Genomic DNA, 16,585 nt, shown 5'->3' on the forward strand with positions numbered 1-16,585 from the left:
CATTCACTATTATTCTGTCACATCTACATAGTGGATGGATAGATAACACTTTATCTTCTATAGCATCCACTATGATACATCTCCAGCTGCCTTCCTATTGCTCCAAAGAAACCACTAAATCAATGGCACCAAAGATAACCTCCTTTCTCCCAACCCACCCTTGACACAACAGGACACAAAAGATAACTGCCAGTCATATCTTGGTAAACTGTTCACTCATAGAATAGTGGTAATAGGAAAAGAAGCAAGAATTATGATCAAAAGGGAGTTCCTTAAGGATAAAGATTTTGTGCTAAATCCAAAGGTATAAAGTCTCTTGTCAGAGGGGAAAGATATAAAGAGTATTGGGTTTCAAATTCTTCTAGGAGTTTTAATGCAGTCCATTCCACGATTCCCTCCCCTTCTCCTTACTTGTCTGGTCTATTGTGAACAAAATATGATAGCCAGGTAAAGAAAAATTTAGCATTACACTGAGAGATATGACTCCTTGTACTAATCACAACAGTTATTCCAATGCACATTTTCTCATGCATCAGTAAATTCAAAACAACTTTTACTTTTTTTATTGCTTGTGTCTTTCCTCATTTACTTTGAATGTGACTGTAATTACACTGTCTTATAAAGGACTGAACACTGCTCTTCCTTATCCTCTGATATCAGACTCTTTTATGCAATATGCAAAACTCAAGGCAAATATAAATGCTTTTTCATATGACTAAAAGCTCCCCAAGAGCACACACATACATACATAGGGTCCCAATTATTTGAAACAAATAGTGTGGCAGATTTACCCCAAGTAAGCTAAAACCATGAAAATAACATCTAGCTTTAGTCTTAAAGTATGACATCTTGAGATTCATACCTAGGTAAATCATTATCTCTTCCTCACATTTGAGTGACACTTTGGGCCAAGACAGACGTCAATTATGTTCTCTTATCCTCCTGCTATTAGAGAATCTATAGTACTTAGGGTTCCTTGTCTTGCAAAGAGTAAGCAATGTTCTATCTAAATAACTGTTTCTTTTAATCAAGAGGAATGAAGTATAGCTAACATCAGGTTTGTGCTATTTTCTACTTAAGACCTTTCAGATCTGACAGATCATGTTCATTCAAGCAACAAGATATTTGCATTGAGAACAATTGAACGCATAATTACTCATGTTAAGTTCAGTTACCCTCTTTAGCATCCTATACCTCTCCTTCAGAACAGTAATCATAATAAGAGAAAATAAACAGTTATTTAGCATATAAGGTCTCTGAAGGCAGAGGCTGTTTTGTTCATCCATATACCCCTAGCATCTACCAAAGGTCTGAACCATATGGTAATGTGTGTTGGATTTTTAAATGGGTACACAGTGATATGTGTTAGATTACTGAAGGAATTTTAATAAATTTAAAGTAACTCTAACTTGCTTCAAAAAGCTGAGTTTAAATGTTGTCAAGTAAGTGTAATAAAATTTTTTTAAACTCAATAAGCAGAAATTATATTGAAACTTTAAGACACAAACTCTTATTATATACTAGTCATATTCTTCCTTTGGAGTCTAATAGTTTATCCAGCTTTAAACCTTCATTTTCTCATTATATAATTAACACCGTACCACATACAGGTTTTAGCTACTGTTGAACAACAGCATAATGTCCAATATTAGGTAGTTAATACCTATAGTAAGAACTTGGCAAATGTTCAGTATGATTCAAAGTATAAGATATTACACAATCGAGCACTTAATGTAATTCTCTGATATACTGGAAAACTACTTACTGGCCACTGCTTGAAGAAGGAAATTGCTCTTATGTAAAGATTTTTAATTAAAAAACATGAGTATCAAGCCCTACAAGGTGTCAAACACTGTTCTAGGTGCACAAAACAAATCCTTTAGCACTCCCACTCTAGTGAAAGAAACGGAGAAAATAACAGGCAATAAACAAATATATGATATGTCAGAAGGTGGTCTTAAGGGAAAAAAATAATAAAGTAAGGATAAAAGGGCCAGGGAGTAATAAGCTAGAAGTAGAGGAAGCCGATTTTTGGTTTACACAGAAGATTGAACATTAACCAGTCCTTTAAACTAATGTTGTATATCAGCAGATTATTGAACTCTACCTGATCAGAAGAAAACCAGGCATGAGAACAGCGGCACTGTGTGATGCATTTATCCACACTCTTCAGTTCTGGATAATGCCAAGTGTCGTTGGTTTAAGCCAGGCAGAATCCAGTAATGAGGCCACAGATATTTGCCCCCCAGTGAGAAGAATTATGAAATGCTATTATGACTATATGGAAAATGGCAGGTCACAGGTTTAATGTACCAGTTGCAATATTGAAGAGTTTATGCAGTATAAATGGGTATGATGTTTACCATAAGTAATTTTTTCTTTTTAAAGCCTTAAATTTGCAACCTACTTTTATAGTACTATTATAAAACCAATTAGGTTTGGTTTATTTAACAGAGTTTTCCGCTGTCAAATAAAGTAGTACAGGTGTGTGTGTGTGTGTGTGTGTGTGTGTGTGTGTGTGTGTGTGCACATGCGTGTGTTTAAGTTCTTCTCTAAACCCTTCCTGGATATAAAGTTCTGCATTCTATCCCTGCTCAGCAAGTTGAAAAATTTAAGATATTCTGTGTTAACTATTTACTAATGGTTGTGCTTCCTGAATGTTGAAAGATGTAGTTACAAAAATCAAAATATGTTTTAACAGATGCCCTTATTACTTAAATCGACTTTTTACAACAGATAATTGCATTTTCTTTTGATTCGAAATTTAGGAAAGCATTGTTAAGTAAAGCCAGACCATTCTCATATTTCATCTTTCCCCAGAATTTCCTTTTCAAAATTCCTGGAATCCTAACTTTATTCCATGAATTAGGAATAATTACTATGATCAGTCATTGGCATCATTAATTGAATGTTTTAGATTTTCACATTATGCTAAATGTTTTTTGACTGGATCAGTTATGGTAAATGCAAGATTTTTATTCCTCTTGGATAATCATTCCAATTTTGTTATAGCCATCCTGCAGGACTCTCTCCATTTGCATCAAAAAGTGGAATAGGATATCCAAACTAATGTTTATTTATGTGATCATTCACACAAATACGTATGTACAAGCTTATGAAATGGAGGAGAAAGGAATGAAAATTCTAACAAATTGTTTAGTGTCCAAAAGGTGGGAAATGGCTATGCCAACAAGCAGTGGCACGTGGATGGGTTTCATCAGATCCAAACCACAATATGCCTTATAATGAGATTAAATTTGAGCCTATGTAGAATTCTGTGCCTGTGTCTGAGCTCCACCATCAGGAGGATGTGGAAAGGGAGAACCACAGAGTTGATTCCAGTTGGAATATGAGAAATACGAAGACGTTAGAAAAAATAGCAAAAGAGAAGAATGACGGAGACTTAATAAAGTCTGTGTCTGTGATGGGTCAAGGACACAGATTCAGTACTTTGTCAAGGGCAGCCTTGGTTCTGACTTCATGCTCTGTTATCCCATTTGCCACACAATTTCTGCCCGGTTACATCAATGAATATTCGACTTTTCATCTGAAGCACACTCCAAACCCTAATGGTTTCTCTTGTAAGAGTCCTTCTCTTAATTAATTTCACGACATTTGGTATAATTAAAAGTGATTTTATCACTCACTCTTTCAGTTATTGTATGAAGTCACCCTGAGGACTGAAAACTATGAGCTACCGTGACTAGAAAACTGTTCTTAAAAATCAGGCAGAAAAGTAGTAATGAGTCTTAAAGATGGGACCAGTCTCACTTATTTCTATATGTCTCTCATCTATTGCTAAAGGAAATAATACAAATATTACCAAAAAAATTTTTTTCCAGGTATGTCCATATTTTTGGCACCGGTTAATGCTGTTACTTTTTCCTCCAGGAACCTTGGCTGCCAAAGGGTAACTCTGCACAAGAACATGTTTCTGACTTATATTCTGAATTCTATGATTATCATCATCCACCTGGTTGAAGTAGTACCCAATGGAGAGCTTGTGAGAAGGGACCCGGTAAACACTGCATGATTTGCTTTTGATTTGTTCTTAAGGATGTAGTACACATGAAGAGTGAACATGGTGCTGTTGTGTTTAACTGAAGCAACTGTTTACATGTGTGATCATATTTACTTTTACAGTTGAGTTTCGCATCAACCATGACATATCATTTCTATATAGTTATTGGAAGTAATTGCTATATGCAGTAGTAAAGGGCTGGGAATAATTCAGTCATAACCAAACAAGAATTATGCAACAAATCTTGAGTTTTTACTACGAATTAAAAATTTATTCACATCTATGGGAAGTTTACTGAGCACATCTTGTGAACGTGGGCAATTTGAGGTGTACTAAGGCAATGCCCCAGTGTGTCACTAATGGGTTACAGGTGTCCTTAAAAGTAATTCCCCTTAGCATCCTGACACCAGGCTGTCAATTTAGCTATGGGTTGCTATGCATTTACTCTAGTAACCCACATAAATACTGTCATATTCTATGTCTGCATAACTTGAAAAAGGTTTAAATACCCCTAACTCACTCACTCTCAGCTCCCAATCTCTGCCGCCGATCCCTATTAACAGAGCTCAGCCATAAACCAGAAGGCAAGGAGGCCAGGATGGAGTTGTACAGATGTGTTTCTCTGGGCCCAGGGCAGTGGGAGCAGGGTGGAGAGTGCATTTGAGAGCATGAACAGAAGCTATCCAGCCCACAGTAAATGACCAAGGGATATTTTTATTTTTGTTTCTCTGCTTAACTGTGTTATGCAAGCATCTGTAGATAGCCTCATTTTTCAAAAGTGGCATTTGACAGTTCTGCCAACCCAAAGACAAAAATGCGTGAAATCTGCCCAGAGCATGCATCCTGTGTGACAGTGGCATGGCATGGGAAAGCAGCTTAATTTGGCTTCTAATGAATCCACAGTGTTAATAATTTTTGCAGTGCAAATATATCCAGAAAGGTATGATGGTCCATCTCTTAAGATCATGGCATCTGTTATCCAAGACAGTCTTATCTTACCTACAGAATGTGACCCAATGGGCTCATCTTGATGAGTTTACTTTTTGAATGTCAACTGATTTTAATAAAAATAATTTCATTTCCTTTAGTCTTCCCAAGACCCCAGGAAAGGGTGGATATTATTCTCATTATTAACTGAATAAATTGAGGCTCAGTGAAGGGATGTGTCCTCTGTACTGTGGTTAGTTAGAGATGGGATTCAAACCCAGACCTGTCTCACACAAATCCCATCCTCTCTCCTATATACCACATGGAGCTCTTGATTAATTTCCTTAAGAAGATGTGTTCTTAAAGAAATAGTCTCAACCATTCCCAAGTGGTAATTGCCCATAATTGGGCACATATACTATGTTTCATTAGGGAAGCTGACACCTACTAAAATGTAAAAGCAATTAACTAAGCATCTCTCATCAGAAAAGCCCAAATTTTTGGCTTCCCATACGACATTAAGTGTGGAAATCCTGACAAATTACAGTCTGTATGGAGTAGGCCTGGAAATGGCACTTTAGTCACTAAATAATCATGGGAGCAACACTCAGTCACGTTATGAAGTATTGTAAATTCTTGAGTAACCTCTGTCCCATCTCTCTTGTGAGGGTTTCATACCCCTGTATCATTCCACCATCCCTCTCTCTGGCTCCTAGGGTGAAGGGGGCTTCTCATCCATTGTGAAATCATACTAAACCTATTATCTTCCTGAAATAGTCTAAATTCAGGATTTTTCTGAATTCACTATTGAATTACAGAAGCCATTTAACCTTATCCATCAACGAGAAAAATAAAAAGCTTTATTTTCTTCATTTCAAGAGTGGGGGGTGGGGGGTGGAGAGAGAGCACACATGCGCACATGAGCATGGAAGGGACAGAAAGAGAGGGAGAGAATCCCAAGCAGGCTCCATGCTGTCAGCACAGAGCCAAACACAGGGCTTGATCCCATGAACTGTGAGATGATGACCTGAACCTAAATCAAGAGTCAGATGCTCAATTGACTGATCCACCAAGATGCCCCGAAGCAGAAAACTTTTAAAAATTCCCGAAGGCACAGTATTGCAAATGATCGCTCACACAGTTGCTGCTAACTCTTGCCCTATAACTGACTTCCTAGGTCTCTGCACTTGGCTTCCCTGGTCCATTTATTAGTCTATTCATGTCTCTTAACAGTGGATGTTTTCACTTTCATAGGCTACTTTAGGGGCACACATGTCTATCTGCTCTGCCAGTTACCATGCATAGGCTGCCTCCTAGCCAACAAGTCAGCCCAGCTCTGCCTTGCAGCTTCTCTCTTGCCTAGAAACCTATAATAAAGCCTATAAGCAGATGTTTAGGGACCCAGTTCAACAGCTCATCTCCTGGGAGAATGTGTGAGCATAGGAGAGCCAGAGAAATTAACAGGAAGCTTTCTTCTGATATGGAGGAGTGAGGGTGGCTCCTTTGCACACATTAGGCAATCTCAAAATGACATAAGTTTGAAAAATGGAAAGTTTATCTTTATGACATGACTAGCACCTGGTTCTGCCAATCAATATATTGTTAACCTAACAGACTTGTTATTTTTAGCTATGCAAGAATAAACTTCCTAGGGAAAAATTGTAAAATCTTGAAAGGCAGAATTTAATCCAATCAATCAAGTGTTGTCGATCGCCCAAAACTCGAATTTTAGTCTTCAAGCTGAACTACATTCATAGAATTGGGGGAAGATGGCTATTTATGACGTCTTCTTCACAATGCCTAGGAATAGACTAAGCCTCATATGGAAACAGCTTCCTATGTATTGCACCAAACATGTGGGGTTCAGTCCTTTTTTTACCTATTTCCAAGTGTTTGTGGGGTTTCTTAACGGAGAACACAGGAGCAAAAAGTCTGGGTGAAAAAGAAGCCTCCTCTCCTCTGAGGTTAGACAAAATGAGAATAAGCCACCAATAACAAGCCACTGACAGTGGGAAACAGGGAACATCATAATGTGTGAACACAATGTGCCCTCTTTCACATTTCCAAAAGTCTGTTTCTTCCATAAAACAAAATTTGGAAATTCATGCCCTTTACCAAATATATATAAATAGTGTAGACTAAGCACAAATGACTACAACAACAAAAATTAATTCATGTTTGTAAATTGTGAAGCATACACTTGCTCCCCCCCCCAAAACTAGGTCATTTGGTTTTAGTACGTTTTCTGTTTGAAAATAGTCATTGTTTTTCAGTGAGATCTTATTAAATCTTTTCTCCAACTCTCTGTATGCAAAACTTGGGGCTGCTCTGTCTAAGCAAAGTTCAAGAAAGGGCAAGAAACAACCTTCAAGTAGACATGTCTTCTATGTTATTTATTCATCCTTGAAACTGCTTATTTAGTATTTCCAAGAGAGACAACAGTCTTGAAATCTGTGCTGTAGCTCACCTTGAAAACACATATTCCGTCATTAACGCACTCAGAGAAGCCCAATTTCTTAAGTATCGTTTCCCATCCAAAGACAATGAAATTGAATTGCAGTTGCAGCTATAAATTCAGGAATTGAGAAGGGAGAAATTTTCCCTATTGTGATATATTTACATTTACAGGGGATAAACAAGAACTAGGAGAAGTTTGACTAGGAAAGCCCCATCTTTCCTAAGAGTAAAGTTCTTCACTGCTTAAAAAGGCAGAAAAAATATCATCCAAACACTGAGAATCAGGTCATCAATATATTAGTAAGTCACATGCAAAATTGTATATTTAAATGTTACTTTAAATGAATCATTTGAAATATTGCATTTTTCTTGAAAGAGTGACATTCCAGAAAACATTAGATTATGGTTCTCCATAGCCAAGAAGAGTGGAGATAATAAAAGCCCAAGAATAGACCCCCCCCAAAAAAATTTTTTTAAAGCACAAGAAATGTTTGAAAAAAAGAAGTTATTGGACATTGTCAATTACATATATCTATTGAAATTACAACTAACATAAAAAAATAACTACAGTCATAAATTAAAGTATATTTGCCAGCATTCCATTTATCTGTGATTCAGGTGTATGTCTCCTTTAAAAAAAAACAACAACAACAAAATATGTAATTTTTAAACCCACTTTTTCTCTTAAGCAAACTAAAAGCAGAGTTGTAGATTATTTTTTCATTCTGACCCAATTCTCAGGTCACTGAATCAGCAGTTAAGAGGCAAAAAGATTTTCCTTCCCAGTGCCCAAGGGAATATATTAAAAAGAAAGTTATTTCTTGTAAAAGGAGGCTGCATCATCCCAAATGCTGTTGCACTACTTCTAGAAGAGTTTATTTCGTTGGGGGCAAAAGCAAACAATGTTCTCACTCCTCAGTAGGGAATCCCTAAGGACTTGCAGCCCCTTTCCCATCAAAGTAGCTAGTTTCTCTCCTTGGAATTTTTTTGGTTAGGCAGATTCTCTCCTGTAAAACCAAGGGTGAGAATTTCATTCCTTGACATTCTTTTTTTAAAAGTTAAACTCAAAATAACTCATGGCACAAATAAGGGCTGAATAGAGCCTCAGTTTATTGAGTGATGTGAAAATTGCCCATTGTCATTTGTGTCATTTGAGTATTTCATTTCCATAATACCTAAAATTTCATTTTCTTGTTCCATCTGCTTATTTGATGATCTTCATGTAGAGTCAGGAGGCAGAATTAAAAGCATTGTTCTTACTGCATCTAAAGGAAGCTGGCAGCATACTTGTCATTTTCTAGGAAGAAATGTCTCTCTGAACTTTTTATCTGGGTCTGAAAGGGACAATACAGGGAGATTAGTTTTTACTGGGAATCTGGGCATTTTGCACTTCAAAAGCCAAAATAATCGAGACACATTTTCTATAGCCTCTTATATAAGCAAAGTCTGAAAAACAAAGTGGATTTCTTCTAATTCTAATTTGTTCAGGACAGTTGAGCCACCAGACTATGTCAGAACTTCATCATAGTCACAGAAAGATAGGTTTGGAATGATTGCCGAGATCTAAGGCACCAGAGACAGCTGAAACCCAGGGTGGAAACTAGAACCCTCCTACCCAGCCCAGAGGAGACTGGTGTAAGGGAGGGCATCTCCATGTGAGAGAGGTGACAGGGACAGCAGAGTTTTTGAGATGAGAGATCAATGCAGGTAAAACTAGATTGGAATTATCCAGCTTAGTAGCCTGTGGAAGAAATTAGATTGGGAATGAAAAAGTATGATGGATTTGAGGGATGATGCAGAGAGCATATTGCCAAGATGTGGTAATGAAATGAAATATCCTACTCTGGTCATTTATGCCATTTTGTTTTACTTACACATCAAACCAATAAATGATATTTTAACCAAGATTATATGGTTTCCCATATGGGTTTGAAGCATTTACTGCTAAAATGGCTATAAACATCAACCCAACCTCCAGTTTCTCTCATCTGGCCAATCTGGGTGGTTCCTCTGCACAGGAAATCAGTGACTTACAAATGGTACCTTGTGATGTGGTTTGTGTAGCAAGGCTTCATGTCAACATTTACAGCTAGTTTCCCCTGCTTTGAGAAGGTTATCATGCATTTTATGCAGAATTTCTTATAGATTTTATTCTCAAAAGCTTTTAGTTGAGATAGAACCACTCTGTTGGTTGTATGAAGGAGTTTGTACATTGAACCAACCCTGTTGGTTCATCGCTAGAATCGCTGTGCTTAGCTGGATTGCTCCAAATTGGTCTTGCTGATCTTAGAGGATCTCAAATCCTGTAGTTCTTCTACTTACTTAGAGATTATTCTGTAATGTTGAGCAATTTACTGAAACCCACTTTCCTAATGTGTAAAGTGGAGATAATGATAGCACCTTCCTCATAGAGTTGTATGTGAGGGTTAAATGAACTGATACACTTAAAATGCTCAAAACCAGGCTGGCACATAACAACTGTCAAATGTTATCTATTATTACTTATATTATAGTTGTTACCACAGTCATGAGGCCTTAAGTACTTGTCATTTTCTAACTCTGCACCTAGTTTCATTTCTGTGTTACATAGCATAGGAGATTGGAAACACAGAGCATTTGTAAATTTTGCTTAAATCCAAAAGGACTAAGTGTAAAAGCCAAATGCAAAAAAATACTTAGAGGTTAGTAAGTCAGAAATAACCAAAAGGGCGGTGGTCTGAGAAAATAAAACTAACTCAGTCATGGCTTGAGAACTTCTAGTGAAGAGTGACATAATATCCTCATTATATCATATACAGAAAGACCCTTGAGCGTAGCAATCTGTTAATTTGTTTTCCTTCGTCACATTCCTAACAGGCTTTTTTTTTTTCCATCATGTGTGTATCCTGCTTTTCTGTTTACTATGGCTTTGTTTTCTGAATACTTCCAGAACACTTCCTTTGCCAATGTGTGGGTCATCTTCCAATGTACTTATCTTAGATGGGACTTTTATCTCCAGTGCTTTTTCCCCCCTAAACACACTGAATCATGACTATAGTTCCACAGATTCAAGCTCATTTTCTCTGAAGCTTTATCAGAAATCAGCTCAGAATTGCATGACAGACTCGCATTTAATTGAAAATGTTATATCCTGAAATTCCTCTGCAGAAAGATTGTGGTACTTCCTTACAAAGTTATTTAATGCTGATTTTCTGACTGGGGGATTCTTCTCCTTCATTCAGCTAGCTTTAAAGACTGTACAAGTTGACAGTTTTCAAGTTGATATGAGTGCCTTTTTGCTCCTCCATTTATCAACTGCACTGGCATCTTGACAAAAAGTACTGTAATTTCTCCTCATGAGGTTTTAGTATACATGTGACTCAAAGTCGGGACTTCTCCCACTGCATTGTGAGTCTCCTGGAACATAGATAATTAGGATTATCGGCACTGGAAGGCCAGCAAGTAACTAAAACAGGAGTAAGATACTGAGGAAATTACATCTATACCCTAAATCCATTCAAAGAGGGGCCCATGGAAAAACAGCATCAGGATCCCTAGATACTTGATAGAAATGCAGAATTTCGGGTCCTATGTTAGACCCTCGGAATCATAATCTCTATTAGTAGGGCCCAACAACATGCGTTTTAACAACCCCTCCCAGTGCTTTTTGATGCATGCTAAAATTTGAGAAAATCACCCCCATAGGAAGATCACCACTGTATACTCTTTTATTATTTACATTTGAACTGAACCTATTTTGGAGGGGTGCACTATAAGAGGCTTTCAGGAACTCATACCCATACCTTTTCGACTTCAATATCAAGGAGTAGATTAGAGGGAATTTTAAGCTTGAAAGATATATGAAGGGATAAAGAGGAAAAATTAAGCAATATTCCTTTTCTAGTTCTCCATGTATCAAAATCACCCTCTCACTTCAAGAGAAGAGAGCTGGGAAAATTACCAGCTTAAACGAATGTCAGTCTTATTTGATCCATCCTCCCTGGTAGACAAACAAAACTTTGCCCACAAATTCACAGCACTGTTCACTCCAGTTCCAAATAATTCAGGGAAGATCAGGGAGATGAGCCTCCATTTCCCAAAAGTTTGTGCCCACACAAGACAGAATGATCTACAAGAGGCAGAACAAGCCAGAGATGCAGTGCCGGCTGGTGCCCTGTTGACGTACATATATATGTTGGCCAGCTCTTCCTGGAACATTCAGAGAAGAACAGAAATGTGATTTCTAGAAACCTATCAGACTCCAACAAAATTAACTACAAGATCAGAATCCTTTTTGTTTTGGCTTTTAGATGTGGTTAGCCTATTTCTCTCCCACAAAGATTTTCTTCTCTGCATTTTTACTCATCACTCCTTCCCATCTCCTACTTCTTCTGGATGGTTTCACCCCAGTTTTCATCTGTGACCAGTTCTGGTTGTCTGTGTGGAAGTGGCTAGAACACAGACAAAGTTCTAATCCAGGGAGCCATTCACAGGAGACTGCATTGCCCCTACAGGTCTGACTCCTGTCTCCCAAGGAAGCCCCACATTGACTCTGAAAGTATAAAATCCCTCTTCCAATGGCCCTGGGCCCAATATGACATGTTTCCCTGGAGAAACCAGAAGCAGACCTTTCCAGTATTTCCTGATCCACACATCCAAAGACACCCTCAAATGACACAAAACATTTCTTTGGAGTAGCTCTATTGCAGCTACACAAAAAGTTCTACAGAGAAGTTGCCCTGAAAAAAGTAATCAAAAATCACCCTCATGGGAAGATACTGAGACCTTGACTATTTAGAAATATCATTTAGAAATAAAAATACCTGGGTCTCCTGAGTGACTCGGTCAGTTAAGCATCCGACTTCAGATCAGGTCCTGATGTCGCAATATGTGAGTTCGAGTCCCACATTGGGCTCTGTGCTGTTAGCATGGAGCCTGCTTTGGATCCTCTGTCCTTCTCTCTCTGCCCTTCTCCTACTCTCATTCTCTCTTTCCCTCTCTCCCTCCCTCCCTTTCTCTCTCTCTCTCTCTCTCTCTCTCTCTCAAAAATAAAAATAAATAAATAAATAAATAAATAAATAAATAAATAAACATTTAAAAAAAAAAAAAGAAATGAAACACCTCAGAAAAGAAAATTTGCACTCCTGTGATAGAGCAAAGTAAATGCTAGTTTGAAAAGCAGACATATTATAGGCAGGAAAAACCTCAGGTAAAAACAAGAAGGTGAAAATCTTCACTGAAACCTGAAATTTGAAGACATGAGGGGTCAGGCCAGATGTAAGCTACCTTTAAAATAAATAATTTATATCACATTCTAGAGACACATTCTCATTTCTCCCTCTAAATTTTGCACATTTGGAATGCAATTCCATGGTTGATAGGTTGGGGAAACAGAAGACATGTCTAATAGCACAAAACAATCAGTCACCTAATAAAGAAATTGATTTAAAGAATACGAAGTTTTACTTAGAGATTTACAAATTATTCTCCTTAAAATGAAAGCCTAAAGAGAGAAGCAGTATAGTGGAGTTGTATCATAGTAGGGGTGTTGGGTATTAACATTAGCCTATTAAGATAAAATTCTCAAATCATCAAATTATGCTCCAAAATCCCTTAATTCATCTGTCAAGTACAACATACGTTCCTGTACAGAAATGCTTATGCACATGAAAGTTTGAGGACACTTTGGGTTGTTTTTCTGGTCATCTTTCTCTGCTGGGAACTCATTCCTTGCTTAAAAATAGCTTCCAGAATGATAAGGGACCACTTACAAAAGGGAGACAATGGCAGTGATAAATAACATCACTAATTTTCCGCTAAGCCTTTTTGGAAACTTTATAGCACTGATATTGCTTTAGAAGGAAAGAAGAGCAATAGGAAAGATGAGAAAAGTAAGTCCTTGACTCTAAAAATGTAAAATAATTTACCTTTCTTTGATTATATACCAAAACATTCACATATCTCATTCTCCCATAATATGTCTCAACACAAATCCACAACTTCAAATGATTAAGTAAGGGAAATAAAATGCTTCTCAACATCCCTCATCTCATCAGATCCAATAATCTCCCATTTTGTTTTGGTCCTATAACTAGGTAAAATAATGTTTACAATGAATGAGAAATAAACACATACTTCCAATCATATCACAGAGAATGGGAACATTTGTAAATTTTTTCACATAAAACTAAAAGCTAATTATGAAAACCCTTCTTCAATAATAATACTTTAAAACTATCCTGAAATCAGGGGTCCCTGGGTGGTTCAGTTGGTTGAGCATCCAACTTTGGCTCAGGTCATGATCTCACTGTTGGTGAGTTTGAGCCCCGAGTCGGGCTCTGTGCTAACAGCTCAGAGCCTGGAGTCTGCTTCAGATTCTGTGTCTCCCTCTCTCTCTCTGCTCCTCCCCTACTTGCGCTCTGTCTCTCAAAACATAAATAAACGTTAAAAAATTTTTTTTTTAATTTTTGTAATGTTTTATTTTTTGAGAGAGAGAGTGAGACAGAGTGTGAGTGGGGGAGGGCCAGAGAGAGGGAGACACAGAATCCAAAGCAGGCTCCAGGCTCTGAGCCATCAGCACAGAGCCTGATGCGGGGCTCAAACCCACGAACCGTTAGATCATGACCTGAGATGAAGTCGGACGCTTAACAGACTGAGCCACCCAGGCGCCCTCCCAAATTTTTTTTAATAATAAAAAAATAAAAATAATAAAACTATCCTGAAATCAAAATTCTTTCTCAAAGTTGGGGGTAGACTGATGAAGTGCCCATAAAGTAGAACCTTTTTCAGTCATTTGAGAGCATGTTTTCTCTTGATTTTGTGTTTTCTAAAGAAATGCTGTTTGGAATGGTGGGGTGGGGAGAAAAGACTGAGTATATTTGACCCAGACAAAAGCCTGTTTTCTTTTAATTGAAATGATAAGAGAAGCAGCAAAAGACATACTTTTAAATAGGTCTCATAGAAAGATGGCCATTGTAGAAAAATGTTTCAATTGCATCCATAAATAGTACTTCAATGGAGAGCATCCCTCTTAATGTCACATGCAACTCAATTTAGCTGATAAATAAGTCTTGCATTTCTCCCTTATGAGAAAAACAAGTGACTATGGATTTTAATAAGCTCAAAGGCCTTGAAAAGTTCTGGATGATTTACATGTAGTATAGATAATTGAAAATTGTGAACCATTGTTAAAGAGTAACAAGCAGGTATATTACCAAAACTAAACTACCGCGTTTATAGGTGACTGTATTTTTAAATACATTATTGAAACATTATCTCAAGACTGGGAACATATTAAGATAAACTGCAAATCGTGATGAAAGGTAGCGTTTTCAGAAAGAATTTGTGTGCCCAGTTTGAAGATCTCTGTTGTACCAGGGCTAATGGGTATAAATGACAGGGAATAGTTGACCTTGGGGATGCTACCTTCTAAAAATCCCAAAACTTAGAAGAACATCACAGGTTCAGGAGGGCGCCCCACACCCCGCCAGGGATCCCACCCAGCATTGTAAGTTTTCTATTGGTATCAATAGCCTGACCCCTGCAGACATTTGCAAGAACCATAGGTCTGTTAGGAAAAAAGCACCCTGGAATTTATTTGTTAAATCTTGATTAAGCAGCTCTTGTTTGGGCACTTGAGAAATAAATTAGGAATTGAAATACTTTCAGATGAACAACATTATAAACACTATCCAAAGCCATATTCATTTAGATTTAATTAGCACCTACTGCTCACCTACTGTGTAAGTATTACTGGGTTTAAATCCTGTGGGTAGAGATAGAAAAAACAACAGAGACAAAAAGATGATCAGGCAGACACATATTTAACAGTAATTACATGTTTACTCAATATGTAATCTAAATGACCACTGAGTAAAATTTAATAAAAGATTAACCTGGTAAATTTAACCAATATAGGCCACAAATCCTTCTTATTCAGGGTTTTTTTTTTTTAATGTTTTTTCCTTCAAGCAAATTATCTAGAGATTGCTTATCGATTCCTCTTCCCTGGCTCAAGTAAATATAACTTTGCACCCTTCCTTCTGTGCTAAAATGAACTGATGAGAAAACATTTTTAGAAGCTTCAGGGAAATATAAATAATCATGCTTAATCACTCAAAATCACTCTGAACCTACTGCAAACGTTGTTTCTACTTTAAAACACGACTTAGGAATAAACTTGCCAACTTCAACTTGACAGAGTTAATATAGAAGCTGAACCTATTCACCTGATATTCCATTTTATCAATGAAAGAGAGAAATTCCAAGTATTTTTTTTTTTTTTTTTTGTAAAAGAGGAGAGTTTTTGGTCACATATAAAATGTATTATAAGAATGAAGTATGCGTTGGCTTGGCCCTTGCCAAAGGTTTCCAGTGGACAAAGCTTACCTTTGGCAGCCCTTCCCTGGCCCTTCAAGACACTAAGTTTCTTGGAAGTAGGATCTGTGTTTGGCAGCTGTAATCTTCCAGCCTAATGCCTTCCTCCAGCACAAGAGTAAGAAGCATTTGTTATGCCACATTCCAAATCTGCACCTCCTAGTATCCTCCACCCTCCTTCCCTTTCATTTCTTCAGTTCTTCTACTCTAAATTTTCTATAAATGATAGGATTAAAATGTGCAATCCTTTCCAGAGGTGTGACATTTTAATAAGGAAAACAATCGTAAGCTAAAGAAATGAAATTGTGTGGCATTTCAGACATCATGAAGATGGTGGAATAAGTTCTCAGAGGCAAGATGATATTCCCTAGCTCCCTTTTAGACCTGGTAACATACCCATAGGGGAAATGGTATCAGGGATGGTTCGTGGTAGATTTTTCAATGGCTTAAAGGTAGGATATAGGTTGTGACCCACTGTTGCTTGCATTGCTTCCATGGAGCAATAGCTGATTTCCTTTCTACTTCTCAACCCAAAGCCCTTCCCCTGTCCCAGCACAATAGAACATCTCAAAAACACTGACTACCTGTTGTAAGGTTGGTCTTTTCTAAAACAACAACAAAAAATTCCAAAGCAGTTTTCATATGGAGGCATTCTTTCCCCTGTTGAATGGTTCTTAAACACACTGACACACAATATTTCCCATGCTATACATATGGGAAGAATTTTCTTAAGTGTGTTGAAAGATAAAATTGGAGGGGCGCATGAGTGGCTCAGTGGGTTAAGCCTCTGATTCTTGGTTTCAGCTCAGGTCATGATCTCTCTGT

General features: G+C 37.4%; 1 protein-coding gene across 1 annotated transcript in view; it reads left to right on the top strand.

The window, feature by feature from the left end:
- Positions 1–16,585, top strand: part of CALCR (calcitonin receptor) — a 164,123-nt gene that overhangs the window by 118,911 nt on the left and 28,627 nt on the right. Inside the window, exon 8 of the mRNA XM_025929839.2 lies at positions 3,892–4,018. Coding sequence (XP_025785624.1) covers positions 3,892–4,018 — 127 coding nt within the window. The remainder of the gene's footprint in view (positions 1–3,891; positions 4,019–16,585) is intronic.

Source organism: Puma concolor, chromosome A2, assembly GCF_028749965.1.
Source record: "Puma concolor isolate L17-30 chromosome A2, mPumCon1.1.hap2, whole genome shotgun sequence".
In the NCBI taxonomy this organism is placed as follows: Eukaryota; Metazoa; Chordata; class Mammalia; order Carnivora; family Felidae; genus Puma; species Puma concolor.